This window comes from Apteryx rowi, unplaced genomic scaffold (genome assembly GCF_003343035.1).
Source record: "Apteryx rowi isolate R43461 unplaced genomic scaffold, aptRow1 scaffold_74, whole genome shotgun sequence".
Taxonomy (NCBI): Eukaryota; Metazoa; Chordata; class Aves; order Apterygiformes; family Apterygidae; genus Apteryx; species Apteryx rowi.
The window spans coordinates 3,179,876-3,202,131 of NW_020451027.1; the positions used below are offsets into that span (position 1 = coordinate 3,179,876).

At 36.0% G+C, this 22,256-nt stretch overlaps 2 protein-coding genes across 5 annotated transcripts in view; one reads left to right on the plus strand and one right to left on the minus strand.

Annotated features, from left to right (window-relative positions):
* CRB1 (crumbs 1, cell polarity complex component) overlaps window positions 1-1,875 on the minus strand; it is a 140,137-nt gene extending 138,262 nt beyond the window's left edge. The window contains exon 1 of the mRNA XM_026087853.1: window positions 1,835-1,875. The gene's annotated coding sequence lies outside the window, so the exon portion shown is untranslated. The remainder of the gene's footprint in view (window positions 1-1,834) is intronic.
* A 206-nt stretch (window positions 1,876-2,081) lies between these two features.
* On the plus strand, window positions 2,082-21,671 carry ZBTB41 (zinc finger and BTB domain containing 41). 4 transcript variants are annotated; one of them, XM_026087859.1, is made up of 11 exons: window positions 2,082-2,197; window positions 2,941-4,179; window positions 6,428-6,635; window positions 7,669-7,738; window positions 9,276-9,423; window positions 10,100-10,229; window positions 12,411-12,506; window positions 13,088-13,194; window positions 14,693-14,798; window positions 15,833-15,921; window positions 16,698-21,671. In XM_026087859.1, the coding sequence occupies exons 2-11, from the start codon at window positions 3,057-3,059 to the stop codon at window positions 17,339-17,341; spliced, it is 2,721 nt and encodes a 906-aa protein (XP_025943644.1). In that variant the 5' UTR covers window positions 2,082-2,197; window positions 2,941-3,056; the 3' UTR covers window positions 17,342-21,671. The 4 variants fall into 4 exon arrangements, with proteins under 4 accessions (XP_025943644.1, XP_025943647.1, XP_025943645.1 ...); XM_026087862.1 differs by having other exon boundaries at window positions 2,976-4,179; XM_026087860.1 differs by lacking the exon at window positions 2,082-2,197 and adding an exon at window positions 2,664-2,841.
* Window positions 21,672-22,256: the final 585 nt, after the last annotated feature.

The window sequence follows — 22,256 nt, forward strand, 5'->3', positions numbered from 1 at the left end:
ATACTTTTGTTTTTAAATGGGAATACTAATGTAAACAGCTTCCACTAGCAATTCAACTTTCTTCCCTTAAAGAATCTCCCCAGCATATACAGAAATATAAAATCTCAGAAAAACTTAAATATGCTAAATTTCTGCCTGAATTTTTCCATGCCAGGAAACAGGTCTGGAAAATTCTTGTTTAAAGTGATATAGCAGTTACAGCCTGAAAAACACCTAAATCTCTGGTATGTAATGACAATTCAGCAAATCTAAGACCTTGTTCCACAAAACAGTTTCCTTGCTTGGTCACACCTGCTGGCAAAATGGTTCTCATCAAGGTTGTATTCTCTTCACATATTTCACTCATTAAAACTCTTAAAGCACATATATTTATATTTTCAAACTGAGCATATTTGCTATGGAAAGAATAGGACCTAAGAAGCCAGTTACCTGGCTAAATGCTATTTTCACAAAAGTACTGTTCAGGGTATAGTGAAATGTAAGGCTCAACATAAAATTCATATTGCATTGCTCTCAAAACTCACTTTTTCCTTTTCCCATCTAAAACCGAAATAATATAGAAACTTATTTTTACAGTTCATGTAAAACTTAACTGTGATTTTATAGAAATGAACGTTGGGCAAGCACAAGCAACATTCTAAAACAGCAGATGCCCAAAGATAATTAGGTTTTTCCTTCTGTACAAGCAAAAGCAAATTAATATTGATTGCTCTATTACTCTTTAATGATGTTATTTTTTTCACTTCTGCAGAAGTGATAATAATTAAATGAAAGAACTGACACTATTTGAAAATGTTATTTGAAATACTTAATTGAATCTTAAAATATTATTTGATTTTAATTAACTTAGTGTTACAATGAAAAATGAAGTTAAATATTAAATAATTGTAGACTTCAATTAAAACTTATAAGTAAGAGGGCTGTGAGTACAGGCAGTACAGTAGTAATCATAAGGTGATAAATGTTTTGAGAATTTTCAGTATTTTTATTGAAAAATTTAATAACAATGCCTGAAAAAACAGGCACTGTTTATTATCTGAAGTGTATCAATTTTCAAATCACTGTCATAAATAGAGAAGACTGATGCTGTGGAATGGTCTAGTCCTGCATTAAAACAATAGTTGTTTTTTGAAGCTCTCATAAAAACAAACTCATTTTCAGTGTCACATTGTCACCAGGAATTAGTTGTCTTTGGAATGCTAAAAATACAATGAATAGAACTAGGAATGTCTTGATATGCTGATAAACTGCACCCCCAAGTGGATCTATTCCCAAGCTGTGCGACTTTGGTGTGTTTTGTCTGCATATTTTTTTGCTGTCAGGAAGACATTAAAACAATGGAAATTTCACAAGAAGGTATGCAAAGTCTTTGAAATATTTAAATAAAAGACACTGTAAATGCAAAATAATGGCATTATTGAGGAAAACTACTGGCAGCTAGAACGTTCCAAGTTATTTGTAATGGACAGCTGAGTAAGCCTAGCATTACTTGATTTTACACAGTATTTTTAAACGCTGAGGTCAATTTACTTTTGCGTATTTGTGCACCTGTTCTCTTGAAACGGTATCAAACTTGTGTCATTTAGTATGAAGTTTGGCTCTCCATACTGCCAACTTGTAACAGCTGCTTCCGAGATGCCACATGAACGAAGCCTATCTTTTTTTCCCCTCACTGAACCCTACCACAGACTGGAGGGGCCAAGTGTTTAGGAGACCTTGGTAACGTCTCGGGAGCCGCGGCCGCCCTGGGCGCACGGCATGAGCGCTCCTCCCCCGCGGCTGCGGCTCAGCAGCACCGCCGAAGGGCACAGCTCAGCCCACGGCCCTCACTCACCAGCACCCGCCGGCCGCGACAGCGCAGCGCTGCTGGCGACCGCCTCAAGCTGCCGGCGCGTAGCCGTTACAACGACCAGGAACATCCGTTATCTCGCGGGTACCCCGCCCGCGCGCCTGCTGCCAACGGACAGCTCCCGAGGCGGGGCCGGCAGCCCCGCCCCGCCCCGCCCCGCCCCCCGCGGCCGTGCCCGCGCGCATGCTCAGCAGTGAGGCTGCCCCCCCCGCCCGCTCCCTACTCGGAGCGAGGCTGCGCGTGACGTCAGGCGCCGGAACCCGGAAGCGGGGGGAAGCGGCTGTCTGCGAGGAGTGCAGCGGCGTTTAGCGGCCGAGCGGGCCGCGGGGAGCGCCCGGCGCCGCGCAGGTGCGTGTGGCCGCGGGGCCCCCCCGCCGGGGCAGCGGGGCGGGGAGGAGCCCGCGGGAGCCGCCATTTTGTGACCCGCTCGGCGGGGCGGGGGGCCGCCGCCCCGACGGGGGAGCGCGGGGGGCGGGTCCGGGGCGCCCTCCCCTCCCCTCCCCTCCCCTCTTCTCCCTGCCCGGCGGCGCCGCGGGCGCCCCTGGGGCGCGGGGCCCTCCGCGGCGGAGCCGCCGGGGCAGGGACAAAGGGCCCGGCCCGGCCCGGTCCCCGACGTCTCCCGCAGGCCGGGCCGAGGCGGGCGGGGAGCCCGGCCGCGGGCTTGACACTTGACGGGCGGGGAGAGGGGAGGGCCGCGCCGCGCCGCCCCTGCCCCCGGCCGCCCCCGGCCTTGGCAGGCGGCGGGCGGGTCGCCGCGCCCGCCCGGCTGCGGGGTAAGAGCGAAGCGAGCGCTCGTCGGCATGACAATAACGGCGGACGCCCGTGCCCGGGCGTTTGGCAGGCTGTGCGTGCGCGCGCCTGGGGAGCAACAGTAGCCTCCGTCGCCTTTACAGCTAATAACAGGCGGTGTCAGTTCTCTGGCGCTGGGTAGCGTTGTGTGCCCGTCTAGAGCGGGACGTGGCGAGAGTCTGGTAATTTAATAAATGCTTAAGGTGTGCAGCATAAAGACAACTAAGTGAAATACAGAGAGCATTAATTAGTAACGAAGTTACAGTTAAGGACTAAGCATGGTTATTATCATTCTTTTGCAGATTATGACATTACTGTTGCATATTTTCTCAAAAAGGTCTGGAGCTGAAGCAAGTCTTCACCAGAATTTTTTTTCAGTCACCTATGAAGCGCCAGATTTTAAGGTTGCGCTTCTGCAATGAAGAAAAGGAGACGGCTCGCTGCAAATCTAAACGAGAAGATTCATCTTGGCCATGAGAAAGATACTTCAAATCAGATTCTTGTAGTAGACTGTGAGCAAGAAATTGTCTCAAAGCCTGCAGAAGCAGCTCCTGCAGATCACCTTGAATCTTCCCAAGAACTTTCACCATCATCAGAACAAAGAAAGCTCCTAAGCTCACTGCAGTATAACAAAAATCTACTGAAGTATTTAAATGATGATAGACAGAAGCATCCATCATTTTGTGATTTACTCATAATTGTAGAAGGAAAAGAATTTAGTGCTCACAAAGTTGTGGTGGCTGTTGGAAGTAGTTATTTTCATGCCTGTTTGAGCAAAAATCCAAGCACTGATGTTGTCACATTAGATCACGTAACTCATTCTGTCTTTCAGCATTTACTTGAGTTTCTGTACACCTCTGAGTTTTTTGTATATAAAAATGAAATTCCGTTAGTGCTGGAAGCAGCAAAATTTTTAGATATCATCGATGCAGTCAAGTTACTAAATAATGAAAATGTTTCTAACATACAGTCTGAAGTGGTAACTGATGCCCCGACACCAGTAGAAACACTCAGTGAATTGACTGGTAGACTGTTAAATAGTCATCAGTGCAGTTTTTGTGGCCGAAGCTTCTGTTACAAGAAGTCCTTAGAAAATCACTTGACTAGAGCCCACAAATCTCTTTCACTGGAAAGAAAACATGGGTTAAAAATGGTTGAGAAGGCTGACTTTTCCACTAGGCGATCTACAAGAAACCGTAAATGTCCAGCTAAGTTTGATAACAGTGACAATGAAAGTGGTGACATATCTGACAGCAATTTGGAAAAAGTCAGTTCTGACAAGGAGACATCAGATAAAAGTGAATCTGAAGACAGTGGAAGTGAGTGCAATGCTGATGAAGAAGGACAGGAAGAGGAGATATCAGGTGAAGATTCAGAGACCGAAGAGCAAAGTGAAAAAGAGCATAATGATACTGAAGAGGGTTCTGAGGCAGTTGATTCAGTGGGAAATATTCCTGAAGGCTTAGCTCCAGTAATTATTCAAACCAGTAGCAAAAAACTACTGCAGTGTCCCAAGTGTGACAAAAAATTTGATCGAATAGGTAAGAGCAAGTTAGGCTGATCTCTTTTTACTGTATTTTTTTTACTGTGCTATTTGTATGGGAAATAAAATGAGTAGTTTCTCTTTTCTATAGAATGAAGATTAGAACTTCTGTTTTTTCCCCCAACCCGGTATGATGCCAGTTTTTCAAAGTGTATAAACTACTATTTCTGTGGTGCTAATCAACATGAATAAATGAATTGACTAATTACATTCTATAAAAATCTGCAAATAATAAGTTTATCACACTTTTATTACTCTGGATTCTGACTGTTAGAATGGTATATTGAAAGCAGCCTTGAAAAGCAAGGGAAATCTAACAAGGTATACAAGGTAAACTGCTTGGAGTCTGAAATCTGTTTGTGTTTTCCTCTGAATTCACTTCAAGAAAATAGGCTCAAATTTATTATTGCTGTACTGAAATAGCATTAATATCACAGCCTGAAATTCTTCTATTCTATGTGATGCTTAAGACCTAGTCACTCTGACTTCTAGCTTGATTTTCATGGTCTGTGGTTAACATGAAGTAGTATTTTGGCAGCTTAATCTGATTTATTAGGATAGTGTTACAGTCAAATCTAGGTGTGATAGTTACTCCAAATATCAGAAGAGTCAAAGTTCCAGTCTTGGCTCATCCAAAGCTTTCCCATCCTCTGTTCCCATATTAAAGGTCGAATACGACTGGATTCCAGAATTAGTATTTTTGTTTTCTTTCAACTGGAATGATAAATAAATGTTGAATTGTGGTTGTTTAAGGTATTGACTCCCTTTAGCTCAGGGGAGTTAGGACAGAAATAGTTCCTTGTAGTGTTAGGCTTTTTCTTTTTCTTTTTTTTTTTTAACCTTATAATAGATTCATTGTGTCATTCATCATTCTGAAGATTTTTAGAGTTTATAAAAATGGGGCGTGTCTGATGTGTGTGTGTTAATTCCTACTAACAGTCTATGTAGCTTGCTGTTGTTCAAACAGTGGTTTAATATGAACATGAAAGCAGTTCTTATTTTCCTGTTTGTTACAAAAAACTTGACTATAACAAATACTTTATGAATTATTTTAGCTTTTCTATACTGCTCTTCATTTTTAAAGCGCTTGACAAGCATTAACTAGTTGAGCTTAACAACAGTCTGGTAAGTAGTGTTATCAACATTTTACAGATGGGGATACTGAGGCTGAGGTGAAATGAATTGCCCAAGGTCACTGATTATATAATAGTAACTATTCAACATCAAAAAGGTGAGACTTACCTGTAATGCCGTATCTTAAATAAACATAGAAATTTTCCTGAATTTGAGGACTTTGTCTTTAATATTGAAAATCTACTGCACAGAAATGGCTTGTGAAGGTTTAGAACTCTAATGGTGTGTTTTGATCTTGCGCACAGTGGAAGCCCTTTTCTCTTTGCACTTTCATGACTTATAATTCTAGTTTTTGTGCTCAAAAACAGCAGGATTGGCATTAAATCAAATGACGCTTAAAGCAAGTCTCATGAGCTTATATTGCTGTAAAGAATTGATTTGTGTTTTATGCTTTACACCTATGGTACTGTTTTTATCTAAACTCCAGGAAATATGATGCATATTATACAGAAAAAAAAAATGGCTAGTTCAAAACGGACATCCTACAGCTGACTTTACATAGGTAGATCCTCAGTGTAGGACTGAATTCTGTCCTTGGAAAAGACAGTGACAAACAAAAGAGAGAATACAAGCAGTGTGAAAGACTTGAGAGAGTAGCATTTTTGTTTATGGTAATATCTTGGGTTCCAAATACAGATCGCTTGCAAGGTTCCATATCATTAACTGAGTTTTATTATTTGAAGAACCTTGCTTAAAAATATTACTTTGTTACATGGCTGTTCCTTGTTCTGAAGAGATATTTCATAAATCAGTGTAATGAAAAAGTGGTATATCTTTCAGTACTTAAGGACAGAGCATGCTGTAGGGACATGAGGGACTCACAACCCTAGCATAGGTTTAACAGTAATACAGAAATGTTTTATTTTTACTCTTATCTTGAAAATAGTTAAGATGGAGGTTTTTAGAGGAACCTTAGATAAAAAGCCTGTGTAATCACTGTGTAGTTTTCATCTGCAAATCAATAAACCAGTAGAAATCTTTAGATGTGTGTGGAAGGTATGTAGATTGATCACATTTGAGAGCATATGGAGTGAACCCCAAACACATGCATGTTGTAGGTGATACCTGTTATAGTTTGTGCTAATAGCGATTTTTTTGGTTATATTTTGTAGGCAAGTATGAGAGCCATACACGTGTACACACGGGTGAGAAACCTTTTGAGTGTGATATATGCCATCAGCGCTATTCAACTAAGTCCAACCTGACAGTGCACAGAAAGAAACACTCTAGTGATACTGACTTTCATAAAAAGGAGCACAAATGTCCCTACTGCAATAAGCTGCATGCAAGTAAGAAGACTTTAGCAAAACATGTGAAGAGGCAAGTATGAGTACATTTGTCTCATATGTGTGAAGAAATATTTTCCCAATTCAAAAGCGAAAATAAATATATGCATGTGCACACACACAAGCAAACTTTCTGCTTTATTTTTAAAACTGGATTTTAAAATAAAGACTCTTTTCAAAGGACACAGGGATTAGCAGTATCAGCTTACCTACCATGTAGAGCACATAGAAACTGACTGAATAGCAATTGCAGAGCAGTTCTATCATGGTAGTTCTAGCATAGTTTTTACTATAAATGTTAGCATGTCATTTGGAGCTAACTGTTGAGCACAACAGTCTTAGTAAGTACCTGTGTTTTCTAATTTGGAGGAAGAATAAAAGATCTTACCTGTTTTTAGACATTGATGCTATCCTGGTGACAATAATGGATGGATAGACTTTTTCCATGCAGATTCCTGTAGGTGAATCAATTGTTTATGACAAGTCTAACTGTAAGATATCATTATTTACATGTCACTCTTTTCTTTCCCTTGTAAAGACCCATAAAGCATTATAGCTGAAACAGTTCTCTGTCTTACCCATTGTCATATGGGATTCTACAGGGCCTTATAGTCACCACTGCTTCACAGTTTCTTATTCTTTAGAACTGAATACTTAATACTCTGTTCTGCTGGTTTGATGATCACCTTTCATAAAACACAAAGTTTAGACAGGAGAATTCAATATTTGGGTGATCTTCGTCTTAGAAAGTTATAAATACTCTGCTTATTTACAAAGAAAGGAATTGAATAGTCTGGGTTTAATACCTCAGTTAGAACTTCTTAGTCTTTCTTAGTGTTTGTGAGCAGATAAAAATATGCTTGATGTAAACTCATGATAATTTTTAATTTCAAGTCAAGATAAGACTACATTTATATCTGAACTGTAGCACTTTTTTTCATGAATAAACTATTTTTTTTATAACAAATGGGGAACTGAAAAGAACTGAAAATGACTGCCTTTGTTTAATATGCTAATTAATATGAAAGCATTTTCGGTCAATTTCTCAGCTTCTGTCTTTCTCCTAGGTTTCATCCAGAGAATGTACAAGAATTTCTTTCTATCAAGAAAACAAAGAGTGAAGGTTGGAAATGTGATGTAAGTAGTACTTCAGCCTTTCTAGAGCTTTTATTTTTTTTCATAGAGCTACTATTTTATTTTGTGACTTGAATTTTCAAGTGAAAATATGGTATGTGTTATTTGCAAAATCTCAGTAAGCTTTGTAAGCCTTAGTATGAATTTATTCTTTATGCACTGAATTCAAGACTGAACTTTATTCTGTATGTGCAGCTTGTGATCGAGTAGCTAGTACCAAACCGCATTCTAAAATAGTTGAATACAGTATTTTTTCATGTGATCAGCTATTATTCTTATTAAAATGCATTTATTTGCAGACTTGAGTGTTACGATTAATTTAAGATCAGAGTATTTGCTTTCACGTTAATTATGAATTTCATATACTGACCATAAAGTATACTTTTTTGGAAGGCTTCCTCAATAGCGATGAAAACATATGCTAATTATGAGATATTTTCTCATTTGGCTGCATGTCAACAGAGTTGTAAATATGTGCTAAATCTATATCTACATATAAAATCATAGAATCCTTTCCTTGATTTCCCCCAGGAGAGGGATATGTGTGAAATTATAAATACTTTTTTTTTTTCTTTCTTTCTTTCTAAGGAATCAGTATACTTTTGCTGGCCAGACAGATGTTTTGTTTATGCTAACTCTGCTGTATGCCCAGAAAGTTGTAGTATTAGGTGCTATAACATGATACAATTATTAATCTTGCTTTGTTTATAAATTTTGGCTTATAAATGTAGAGTAGGACATTGGGAAGTAGGAATAACTAGGGTTCTTTCTGCCAGTGATGCACCATAGTTGAAGGTATTGTGACCAGAGGGTGCTACCTTGCAGATTAAGTTGTTTTATATGAGCATGTTATAGATTTCCTTTGTTACTAACTGTGAAACACTTTAAAAGAGGGAACTAACGTTTTGCAGAGTCGATGTTTCCTTCTCGGAAAGCATTTTTATCAGATGAATGGTTTGGTGAACTCTTTGTATGTTTTTTTGGTTTTGTTTTTTTTGCTTAAGTGGAATTTTTTAAAAGTTGCTGCTTATGTACCTCTACTAATATGCTTTGGAAATGGATTTAGAAAGAAAATGGACTTAGAAAGAAGCTGTATAACAGCTTTCCACCATGGTCCCACTGAGCTGTTTCAGCATCCAAAACTAAGCCAAAGCCAATTGCTTTTTTTCAGTTGGGTTATTTTCTGCTGAATTACCATGTTGAAACACCCTAGGAAAAGAGTCTGCTGAGTGCTGGAGTCATTAGAAAGAAGGGGGGGGATGGAATGTGTGGTTGTATGTAGGAGTAGCCAGTAGCTTGATTTAGGCCATGGATCTGTATCCTAATTTATATAGAGCAGTTCATTAGGCTTTATGTAAGGCAAGGCTGATGAAGTACGCTTTCTTGGGGGGGATGAAGTATGCTTTTTAAGAATACATGTTTTGTTTAATTTTACATTGTGGCAGACTGCAGATGGACTAAACTTCCAGAGTTTTGTAAATGGGAAAAAAAATCTGGTTATAACTGATGCATCTTTGACCCAACTGTATTATTGTTTTAGATTTGTAAGAAATCTTTCACTCGAAGACCCCATTTAGAAGAACATATGATTCTTCACTCTCAGGATAAACCCTTCAAGTGTACCTACTGTGAAGAGCACTTTAAATCACGATTTGCAAGATTGAAACATCAAGAAAAATTCCATCTCGGTATAGAAACCTCCTTCAGACATGTAAACAATAGATTTAAAGTAAAACCCTCCTCCACCTTGTATGTCCTGATCAGTCTGGTTTCCACCCTCTTGATGCCTTTTCCAATTGCTTCTCTTCCAGATTTTTGGAGTTTTTTTTTTTTAAACTTTTCTATTCAACTGTCTTTTTGAGGCATTGTATTATAATATATAAATGCAAGCATATCTATAAATGCAAAGTTTGAAGGGGAACAAGTAGTAGGGTTTGTTTTAATACTGTATTTTGCATAAATTGGTTCTTGACTACAGTCAGATTTTCCTGAAGTTTTCCAAAGAACCTTTTCATATTAAGAAAAAACACTTCTGCCATTTAGGAACTAGGGAACAGATGAGTGATAGTAATGGAAATCTGTTTTTTGGAACAACCTAAGTAGGCTTAATTATTTTTGCCTATTAATGCTAAATTTTTGCTTTACGATTATGATACTTGTCAAAATTCCAAGTTTTCAAAATAATTATTCAAGGAGAAATTGCAAGAAGTATAATTAAAGTATGCTGACTATATTATAAACATTAATCATTTGTTAGACAAAACTCTTGCTTTGTAACTTCATCAGGTTTTTCGCAAATTACCAATCTGTGCATCTTGTTTGGTTTAACTGACAGTTATATTCTGTGTGTCTGTCTCCTTATAGGGCCTTTTCCTTGTGATATTTGTGGCCGTCAGTTTAATGATACAGGAAATCTGAAACGCCATATAGAATGTACTCATGGAGGAAAGAGGAAATGGACATGTTTCATCTGCGGAAAATCTGTGAGGGAACGGTAAGGAATTGCATAACTATTTGAACATTAGTAAAACGGAGAAATATTTGGTATGCTTAGATTCTGATTATATTTTGGCTTTGAGGTTTTTAAGATAAGTGAGTCCATTTCAGAGGACAATTGTATCAGAAGGTAGTGTCAGAACCACAGGTAGCATGCAGGTTTCTGATAACATCTAAATACAAGGGTGATAAATGTAGGTAATTCATTACAAAGTAGAACTGTATTAAGAAAGTCTTTACTTCAGGTTCCTATGTTGTACAAGAACATCTTACCTTTCTTTGGGAAAGAGTTTTCTACCATAGGTATTTTGGCAAATATACTGATGAGGACAGGAAGATGAGGAACACTTGATGAGAATGACTAAGAAGAAACTGGGCTTTTACAAAAACAGTTTCACAGAAGATGCAATAATACTGTAAAACCTTTACCTCTTCTTCTTCCTTAAAGGGAGAAAAATTTTGTTAATTTAGCATTTTGAAAAATGGAAGCTCTAAATACTGAGTAATAAGGTCTGTTATGTTCTTGTCCACATATATAGTTCTCAATTCTAATTAATAGAGAATACAGAATAAACTCTTTAATGCAGTTCAGTCCATCAGTAGATTGGAATGCATAGAAGCTGTAGAGATAACTTTCTCCTTCTATACCCCCCACTCATTTTCTATTCTAGGTATGCTGAGGGGGGAAGAAAAAGTTAATTTTAAATAGTTAAACATGGCTTCAGTGCATGTGTTTTGTACTGCTCTGTATTTAAAGATATATTCTTTAATAGCCTGAAGTTTTCCAGATGGTGATTTTTATTTAGCTTCTGAAACAATAAACATAATTTTTTTCCTTTGACTGAAGTCAACTTCATTTTAATTACTGTGGCTAAGATTCTAGTTATGTTTTGTTTGGGCAGTATGCAATGAAAGGTTCTGAATTCATGTACACTACAGTATGTTTTCTTAACTTTTTTCCAATGACTGGCAAAGAACCCCCTGAAGTGTTATAAAAGGAAGACCTGTCCCTAACAGTTTCTGTTTGGTGTGTATTTCCTAGTAGTTTGGTAAATGGAGTAGGCAGGTGTTAAAATAAAATGTACTAATGCAATAGTGAAGTAGTAAACAGTTAGTCTTTCTATTCTGTGAGGCGCATTTTGTTCTGTAAGACAAATTTCTGTTTAAAAAAACCAAGTAAATACATCTATGTGTTTCAAGTTTCATTTAAATTATGCAATGCAGTTAAATATTTAAATGTTACTGCTGTCATTAGGAATAATAAACTTTTAATGGAAAGCATGGGAAGTATCTTTGACAAATAATATTTAATAGTGGAATGAGATCAAAGAATTTTCTGTTTTGCTTAGTGTGTACACACGTGTACACAAACACGCATGTGTACACACAAACACCCCAACTCTGTATACAGTAAATTTTATTGTTTTATTGTCTGATTCCTTTGGAATTTTCACCTGCATAATTTTTTTTTTCTTTTTACATTTGGAAGGTGATAGTAGAAGTAAGCTTACATATGTATACGTATGTATATATGTGTATGTACTTACACACATAAATATATGTAATAAATATTAAAAAATACGAACACATATAAAAATATGTATTTTTATATTTTAAATAAGTTCTGTGCTGAATTAAGTTGAATTAAGATCCATGATCTGGATTCCTTTTATTCTGCCTTCAAAGCTATGGCTTAATATGCTTAATATCTACATTAAACTTCTTGCTCTTTATCTTCATAAAAGGGAAAATTCTAGTCGTTTCAATTACCTAAGTAAATCAGGTCAACATTAAGGTGACAAATACCTTGTGCTGAGAGTGTCTATAAATCTTCAATAGAACAACAGATATCAGTAGTAACAAGGAGATTATTACGTTAGAAAATACCATCCAAACTGATGTTTTCTTTAATGTATGTTGTCCAAATGTATGTTTGCACAATGTGCTGCTTTGATTATCTTGTTTCCAGAGCCAGCTTGTTAAGTAAATAGTAAATAGGTAGTTGTATTACATTTGAATGTATACATACATGTGTATATCTGTATAAATTGACCCAGTTATTTGGATACACTGCAATCCATCAGAGTTAAAAAATTGAGAACATGAAATTCTGTATTCACTTCAAAGTGGCAGTGACACTGAGTGCTTAAAATTAAATCTTACTGCCTTTGTCAAACAGCACAACTTTGAAAGAACACTTGAGAATTCATAGTGGAGAGAAGCCTCATCTTTGCAGCATTTGCGGGCAGAGTTTTCGTCATGGAAGCTCTTACAGGTACAGATTTTTAGTATATTGAGATGCTGAGTGTCTCTTATTTGGTAATTTATATGTATTCTTTATCAAAATAGTTCTTCATAAGGTATGTATTTTGATTTATTCCAACTCTAAGAGCATTAGTAAATGCTTTAAAAATGTTTAAATTTTGAAAATATGCTAGTATTCTGTGAAAAATCATTTAAATTGTAACACAAGACATGTTTGTGGTTTAAACGTAGACAGAATGCCATATGAATCTTGTATCAAAGTTTACTTTCTTGTACATGTAAAACTATTGCATCTCTGTTGTTCAAGGAGAAGATAAGTGGAGGAGTAAAACGTCCTGCTAAATTAATTTCAGATATGAGAGTTTAGCTGTGTTCTCTCTTGCTATTTAAGAGCAGTTAAGAATACCTCAGTTGAAAGCTACTTCCCAGTATTTGTGTGAGCTATTAAAGAATGAGTTTTCTGGTATCTTGCACTGAATTTGATGTAAAGATTATGTTAACAAAAGTGCATTTGGTGGTTACATTTATGACCACAACCTTGCTAATCTCAAACAGTGATATGGAAGTATATTTCTCTCTGTTCTAATACAGACTTCATCTAAGAGTCCACCATGATGACAAGAGATATGAATGTGAAGAATGTGGGAAAACATTTATTCGGCATGACCATCTGACAAAACACAAAAAAATACACTCAGGTAGGCATTTTCTTTGAAAATTGCTTCAAAATTGCTATTTTGAAATAAATGTAAGTGTAATAAGAAAATTAATCATGTGTTTTTTCCATTACAAATAATATTTTAGGCATGATAAATGTTTCTCATTATTTTTAAGCTGTGCTGAAGTACAGTTAATCTCCTTATATGTTTTGAAGGTTTAAAAGCCAAATGTTTCCTCCATGTTAACATACAAAGCTGAGGGACAGTCAAAAACATGTAACAAAAATATGTAACACTGAATTGTTTAAAAAAAAAAAAAAAAGCAAAAGTGAAAAAGGAGGATTTTTATGAGTTCAGATTTCTTTTTTTTAATAGCAAGTGTCTGAAACATTAATATCACAACACAGAAGAAGCTGTTGCAGTCTCTGTCAAAGTTTGTACACTGATCACTTTAATGTAAGAGGGTGTTTCTGAAGTTCTCCGTTATGGGGAAGGGGGAAGGAAGGAAGATAGTGGGAGTCAACCCTGAAAAAAGCCAGAGGGGAATGATCATGAGGAGGAAGGCACTTTAAAAATCTTTATATTGCACTGATAGCAGAAGGTTTATCGGATCTATAGGAAGAGGGAACATCCACTAGGGACTTTTCCTTTTGCAGAACAGGATCCACAGGGAATGTGGCCTTTTAGGAGGCAAATTATTTTCCAGGCATCATGAAAATATGAAAGTGATCAGAGTCTAAACTTCCTGAGCCATTATTTTGAAGGACAGCTTCTTTTTTAGTGTTTGCAATCATGTCTGCTATAAAATAAAGAAATCTTTGAAAACTCAAGTACCAAAAAAAATCCTCTTTTCTACTCTATTTGCTTTTTTTCCCCCCCTCTAGAAAGTTACATTCTTTGACTGTCCACACTCCTCCTGCTTACATGAGAAGAAACATTCTGCCACTTTGTAGAAGATCTCAAGATGACTAAAAAGAATCAAGATACTTTTAAACAGCAGCATAAAAGAAAAAGGTAAATATGTAAATGAGGATAATTAAAAAAAACACTTGGATGTAATTTTAAGCTCGAAAAATTAGTGGCTAAAAGCAAGTTGTATGTTTAAATAAACATCTGTTCTAAAGCCTCTTGGGTGTGAATTTTTGAACATACAACATTGCAGGACATAAACAAGAGAGTGGATTCCTAGTCAGTCTTTTGAACCTCCTTTTCCTTCTCATGCAGTGGATGTTTGGGGAAGTGTCCCCCTAACTAATGAGCATGAATTGCTATGTGGGAATGAGAAAAGGTCAGTAATAGCCATAAATAGAGTGGTAAAAATTCCTATTCTGATAGAACTAGCCCTACATCCTGAATTTTATCATCTGGTAACACAGGATCCTTTGGTGTAAATGCTGAAAAAGGTATGGAAGAGCTTGATCGGCTGGACTTTGTTCATGGATGTGGCTATATTATATGTGTTACAATTACGGCTTTTAAAAAGAATGCAAAAGCTCCAGAACATTTAACTAAAATTTGTTGAATTTTGCCTTTAAAGGTGAAAAAGCACATCAGTGTGAGGAATGTGGAAAGTGTTTTGGCCGTAGAGATCACCTCACTGTTCATTATAAAAGTGTTCATCTAGGAGAAAAAGTTTGGCAGAAGTAAGTATGTTTTTGGTAACTGCATAAACACTTCTGTATTGTAACCGAAGTTTCGTTATGACTTGCACATTCATGCAGAATTGTAGTAGTCTTCATTTGTCATGCCTTACTTTAGTTCTTGGTGGAGATACCATTATTATGGTTTGAAATGGATGTTGGAAAATTGTCTTCGCAATTTAAACAACTCTTTCTTTGTAGCATAATTCAGTAAATAGAACCTTGATAAAGAATCAAATTTTAATCTGGTAGAGGCTGTCTTACTGTTGTTCTAGATAGATGTTTTGCTATAATATTTGTTATTGTTCAGTTAAGACTAAATTATCAATCTTCATTTAAGCACTGTGAAAACTCTCCCATGCTTAGCTGTTTTAGAAGCTGATAGTAGATTAGTAGCTTTGAAAGTAGGTAAAAACTCTGAGACCCTAAGTATATATATAAATTGAAAATACAGTAGGGTTTTTTAATTCTTCCAAAAATAAGTCTTTCAGAGATTTTTCAAATAAATGGAAACATAGTTGTTTTCAAATCATGTATTTTAAATGTTTATATTCATTAGCATTCGTTAGCATTGCATAAAAGTCATCATAAACTTGTCTGTGTTGGAAGTATGTCTGTGGTGTCTGTTTATTTTATGTTTGTTTTTTCTTGGTAGCCACTAGCCTAAACCATTCTTAATACTTAACTTGTGACACAATTCTGCCACAGCAAAAGCCTCTTGTGGATGATGGGCAAAAATGTTACTTACAGCTTCTGTTTGGGCTCAGAAAAGTTTTAATGGCCTTTGCTCTTCGAATGCTAAGTGCCAATCTTTTCATCCAGCAGAGAATAATACTGAATATAGAAAAGAATCTAATTGACCTAATTGATGTATAGATGCTTGCAAATGCGAATGCAAGTGAAGAAATGTGTAAACTTCGAAATTCAGCTATTTTGCAGTTAAAAATTTCAAAAAGCTCTGTGTTCATAGTTTTAATGTTTTTTTTGTTTGTTTGTTTTAAAAAAAAGTAACATGAAATTTGTTTTCTTCTTTAAAGATACAAAGCAACATTTCATCAATGTGAAGTCTGTAAGAAAGTTTTTAAAGGGAAATCAAGTTTGGAAATGCATTTTAGGACACATTCAGGTAAAAAAAAAAGTTATGTGTAGGAGTCTATGCATCAAAATTGATGGAATTATTTAAATCATTATAGTTTTTGAGCACTCAAGGCAAGAGTAGCAGGAAGCAGCAAGACTTTTTATTCTTGGTCATATGTTGGCCCTTTCTGAATACCATCTTCTGAATATATTGGTTTGCAATATTAAGAATCCTCAACATAGGCTTTGTGGTGTGCTCTCTACACCTCTTCCATTAATCTACTAATGCTAATTGCATATTCCTGCCAAATTTACCCAGACTTTCTAATCAGTTTTGTGGTCCGGGCAATACTAAATTTCAGCTGATAATATAAAGATCTGAGATCTATTTGGAAAGGTTTATGTCTTTATACATTTGGTGTTACCTTTTGTGCCTTATGTTTCAGAGAGTTATTATCCTTTTGAAATATGTAAAAATACAAACTGAGCTCATTTAATATCAGTATCATAACAGTTTAAAGATGATTCTTTTTTAATTTGGTTTATATTCTGATTATGTGTACTTGGCAGAAATCCCAAGTATTAGGATAATTAATTTAAGGGGAAAGGTATGCTAATACCATTCCTACACAAACTTCTGATGACACTCTTGATTACCAAATTGTTGTTAAACGTATTCTCTTTCTTTTCAGTGGAATTGTTTTTATAATAGGTTTCTATGCTATAATGTATAGAACATATATATTTGCATATGTATGTGTGTGGGTTTTTTTATATACTCAGCATAACCTTTTATCTTTAATTCTTAGTTCTGCTTCTTTATAGGTGAGAAACCATACAAATGTCAAATCTGTAATCAGTCTTTTAGAATTAAGAAGACATTAACAAAACACATGGTTATTCATTCAGATGCTCGACCTTTTAATTGTCAACATTGCAATGCAACATTTAAACGAAAAGACAAGCTGAAATATCATATTGATCATGTGCATGGAACAAAGGCTGCAGAAGAGGCGCTGACATCTTCTTCCGAGGAAAAGCTAGTCTCCTTACCAGTACAGTACACGTCTGATGACAAAGTTTACCAAACTGAGGCTAAACAGTATGTGGAACAGTCAAAAGCATATCAAACAGAAGCCAAAACTTTGCTACAGAATGTACCTACAGAAGTATGTGTGCCAGTGACTTTGGTACCAGTTCAGATGTCTGAACCTCAAGCTGACCTGGTGCAGCATACTACTCAGCCACATGGCATTCTTCCTCCACAACCAGAGCAGGCAGATTATCAACGAGCAACAGATTTATCATTTCTAGAGAAATACACTCTCACTCCACAACCTGCAAATATTGTTCATCCTGTAAGGCCTGAGCAAATGTTGGATCCTAGAGACCAGTCGTACCTTGGAACTTTACTGGGGCTAGATGCAGCTCCTACTGTACAAAATATTTCAAACAATGAACATTCATGATCTGACCATAACATTCCACCTAACTTTCTAAGCCATTAGCCAACAGAAGGCTGATATGGCAATTAAGATTTATATTTTATTTGGACTCATGAGTCTTCTGCATAGTTTTGGAAAAACAGGTTTGTTTACATAATATTTGAACAATTAGGCACACTTTTATGCATACTGAGAGAGTGTTTCTTGTGATTTTAAGAGTTTTTAAAAATCTTACAGGTGGTCTTTTAAAAAATATGCTCTGAAATATCTTTTAAGGATAGTTGCCGAAAAGTGTAATTACATATCTGACTATTAATTTAAAATTGTTTGCCTTTCTGCTTCTCATTTTGAGTTAATATTTTAAATGTAATAGAAAGCATACTGGAAGAATAAGGGCTATGTCCAGTTCATTAAAAGTCGTAATGGGGGGGGCAGGAATATAAAACAAAAGCTTCAAATTATGCGTTACATATAAATTAAAATATAGTTGTAATTGAACCCTCAGACATCTTCAGAGGGTTTAAATTCTGCCTGGCACTTAAGCCTAGCCATTGGACACAGGAACTAGATTCTTCTGGAAAGTGATTCAGATATTCTTTGAAGTCACCAAGCAGGGTGCTGTAAAGATTCCCCAAAGTAAGAAAATCAAGTATAGAGAGTTTAGGCTACCTAAATTTGGTCTCTTATTTATTCTTTGGTCTCTAATATCAGATATTGAATTGTGTGTGAGAATTTAGACAACGGTATTGTCTAATTTTCTAAAGTTAGTCCTATATAATTTTATAGTCACTTTTTTCTTGCTTCTTTATTCTTCCTTGTCTTCTAAAGTGTGCCCAACACTATAACTTTGAGAGAAATGGTAGTGTTTGCAAGATCATTTTAACCTATGAACAGTAATAAAGGATTGGCATGGTTTATCCTTGTTAGAACATAAATTGTGCCAGGTTCCACATTAGCATGTTCATTTTCAAGTTTTGTGATGAAGAAGAAATTTAAAGGCTATTATTTCCAGCACAGCACTCTACTTTTATTTAAAAAATAAATAATGAGTAATTATAAACCTCTTGTGGGTTGCTAACAAAATTGTTTTGTCTTTTCAGTTTCTTGTACTATGTTTATAAAACAAAGTCAAACTCTCAAGAGTATTCTATATCTTTAATTTTAACTTTTTCTGTACTAATGTAAGGGTTTTTTCAAAAAGAGCCATTTTGCACTAGAAGTTTAGTGTAATTTAACATGAAATCTGGTGTTATTTAAGCCCATCAAATTGTCTATTTTAAGCATACTCTAAAAATAATTCTCTCCGTGTTGATTTGGTCAAGATTATGCCAAAGAAATTATGGGAGGTCATATTTTCATCTTAATTACTCCTCATTCCTCATAATTACATTCTAAGGCAAAATTTTCCCCAGTTTCCACAGAAATCTGCTAATCTTACTATTTTAAAGAAATTTTATATTCATGGTTTGAAAGTGGGAAACTGGAAGTATGGGTGTTATTGTGAGTAACTTAAAGTTATCCAAAGGCCTGACTACAAATGATCTGTGATGAAAAGTTCTTTTATCACCCCAATTCTACAAATTCTAAAGGACACTGATCATTTTAAATCCTATTTAAATACTTAGGTGTTAGGTTCTTTTAATGCCCGTCTACTTCAGTATTGAGCAGTTTCTAAGAGAGGGGCCAGAGCTGCTTGAATGTTCATGTTTTGAAGCTTGTACCCTAATGGATTCTTACCTAAACACACCAAAGATTTCTGTTAGCTGTTAAATAGTGGAAAAGTTATAGAATTTAAGTGTTATCAATATTTAAATAGGACTTATCCAAAGAAGCACAATAGAAGTCCTAAACTTTAAAAGTTCAGTTTTTAAAACAGGACTGCGTATGTTTAACTGTTCTATGTTTATATCTCTAAAGTAAAATTTAGAGCTGTGCTCTGGGAATGTTCAGACTGACATGCTGTAAATATATCTGATAAGAAGCTGAGTACTAGCTAATATACAGCAATAATTAGGCCATTGAATGCCACCTTCTGAAAGGACGCTATCAAGTACTATCCTTCCTGCTTGCTAACTCCACCTTCATCTCCTTTCAAAAATAAAACCACTTCTGCCATCTTTGCACTCCATAGCTTGAAAATACCAATTGCATCTGTAGTGTTCAAATTGACAAGTATGTATCATATCAATATTAGTGCATGTGGACATGAAACAACAGTTTTCCAGCATTTATAATTGTACCATTCAGAATAACTTGACATCAATGGTGTCAGTACAGTTCTCAGACTAAAAAGCTTAACCTTTTGTTATTTCTTGTCTTTTCTATTCTACAATAGAAAAAAATATTGTAGGATTTTGACTGAACAGTGGCTTAAAAATAGTTGGCAACTAATTTTTTTTTTTCTTTTAAAATCCAGTCAGTCTGGAAGGCACTCTAGTAAAATGGAATTTGGAACGTATTTACTTGATAATGTCCTTTTAAAGTCTTTCATGATTGTGCCTTTTATTATATACTCTGAATACTGGCTTTTTCTCTAGTTCAGTTGATTATTCAGAAAACATTAAGGTCAGTATCTTCCAAAGTGCTTCATGGTTTTTGGGTGCCCAAAAAGAAACAGACTGTAGAAGGGCTTGTTATTCAGAAAAACAAGCACCAACTTTTGTGTTTGGATGACCAGAATTACTAGTCATTCCTGGAAAAAATGACCTACTAGTTCTTTGGCACTCTTTTGTTTGCAGATAACCAGACTAGTTAGTGTTTTTACCTGCTGGTCAGGCTGGATCATTGCCAGTTGGCAGTGAAAGAGAATAGGAAAACTTAAGTGCTAGATACATAGTTTTTATTTTTTTAATATCATGAGCTATAAATCTTAATGGCTTTATGTCTATTTGAATTCATATATAAGCAAAGTAAATTTTCATAGGCTGGTACTTCATTTGGTATGTGCGAGTAGCTGTTCTCTGCCTGGTGGAGGACAGTTCCTCTTAAGAGGGCAGGAATTGAAGGACAGAGATCTGAACCTCGCAACCGCGTAGGTCAAAACTCCTTAGCTGTCTGGTACCTCCATTTTAATACATATATGTACTCATGCAATAATGCACGTCCTGTTAACTTGGAGGGAACTCTTAAAATAAAGGCTATATTTTTTATCTGACAGCAGTTGACTCAGTTGACCATTTACTGCCAAAGAAGGAAGGAGGAGGTCTATCTTTAAACTTCTTTGAAGAGCAATCAGTGGCACATTGCAAAAACTTAATCTTTCCTACACGCTGACCTTTGGGGAGAAGAGAGGAGTCTGTGTTGGTACTCTGAACTCCTGCATGGTTCTGAGAACTTACTGCACTCATTTGGTTTAAACATTTGAATTCTCTTTCTTTTTTTTTAGTTTAGTAATTTCTAGTTGTTGACTGTATCACTGCCCTTATTTCTTTAAGTGGATTTTATATTCAGTTTTATTTATTTATATTGGAATTTCCTCCTTGAGCACTGACACTTTTCCTACAGAGGTATGGCTTTCATGGGTTCTTTTTATGCTGGACAGCATCAGTAATTATAAAGGTGATGATGTATATTCCATTAGATTGTGGTTTCCTTAAGAATATAATGCTACTTTAGTCTGGATTATAATTTGGGAAGTTATTTTTAAAGATGGATCATGTCAAAACACAATGTGATAACAAAAGATTTGTTTGCTGTTGTCAAAGAGCTAAGCTTATTTGCCTGTTAATGAATGTGAAAGAGTATCCAAAAGTCTGAAGAATGCTTCAAAGTAATCGCCTCATAATGTACTTGATCAAGTGTTAAATGTGTTACCAGTTGCTAAGGAATAAATGATCCATAAGTTTTTAAAATGGAGAGAACTTCTGTCTAGAAATTCATGCAAAGGAACATGAATGAATTCTGAGAAGGCTGTGGCAGATCAGTGGTTTTTTTCCCCTTGAAAACAATAAAAAGATCTGAAATTTCTCTATATTGAGCATACATGCATAATGCATTCAGGACTGCTTTTTCTTAGTAGGACTAAAGCTTAGGGGGGGACGGGGTACATATATCTGTAGGTCCTTCTGACTTTTTTTAATGATATCTTACAGTGATTTGGTTGTTGCATCATATGTATTGAAGAATAATACTGGCAGAATGTAATGCAGGGCAGATACTTTCTTTAAGCCCATAAGGAGCCTTTTCCTAGTTCATAAGAAATGTTTTGGTATAAAAGGATTTAATGTATTAAAGGTAACAATGGCAAATTGTTTGAAATCCCCCGTAACCATTTTGTTCATGTTTAAATGTTGATCCTTTTATATGAAAGAAAAAGGTGAAAATAAACTCAATATTTTGTCACTGGTATATGAAATACTGTGTTTTAAATGTGGTCTGTATAGGTTGATATTTTAGATGGAAGTCTTTAAAGTTGTCTTTTTAGGGGAAATCTCGTTGCTGTAAGGAAAAGATAGGAAGCGTACTGTAAATGTAGAAGTACTCAGTCCTATATGTAATTTTGTTTGTTGTTATGAAAAAGTATTGTGAAGTTCTGTTGTCTTAACATTGCTTGCTTCACAAGGTTTCTTGCAGGGGTGCTTGTTCTAGGTTTTGATTCTCCCCTCCCCCCTCCTTTTTTTTTTTTTAATAGCATGGAATATTCTGTATGTCTTTCAGTTCTGAAGTTCATGAAAGATAAAAACAGCTGAGGCAGGTTTTTTGGTCAAATTTGTGCGTGTCTCATTTCACTTTTTATTTTAAAATATTTTGTAAATTAAATTTATTTAGAAAAATACTTGGCTCCACCTGATTTTTTTGCAGATGGGTACAGGTTTTGGGGTTTTTTTAATGTAAAGGTTTACTAATTTGGGGGGGGGGGGGCAGTGTAACGCGTACTCTCCCCTGCTCCAGCTAAGGGCCGGCCCCCTGTGAGGCGGCATTAAGCATTCACCTCGCGGCG

What these genes read in the sequence shown, in the direction of transcription:
- ZBTB41 (XM_026087859.1), top strand. Translation starts at nt 3,057, where the DNA reads ATGAAGAAAAGGAGACGGCTCGCTGCAAATCTAAACGAGAAGATTCAT. An exon ending in GGAAAATCTGTGAGGGAACG is followed by an intron (nt 10,230 to 12,410) that starts GTAAGGAATTGC and finishes TTTGTCAAACAG; the next exon opens with CACAACTTTGAAAGAACACT. An exon ending in ACACAAAAAAATACACTCAG is followed by an intron (nt 13,195 to 14,692) that starts GTAGGCATTTTC and finishes TTGCCTTTAAAG; the next exon opens with GTGAAAAAGCACATCAGTGT.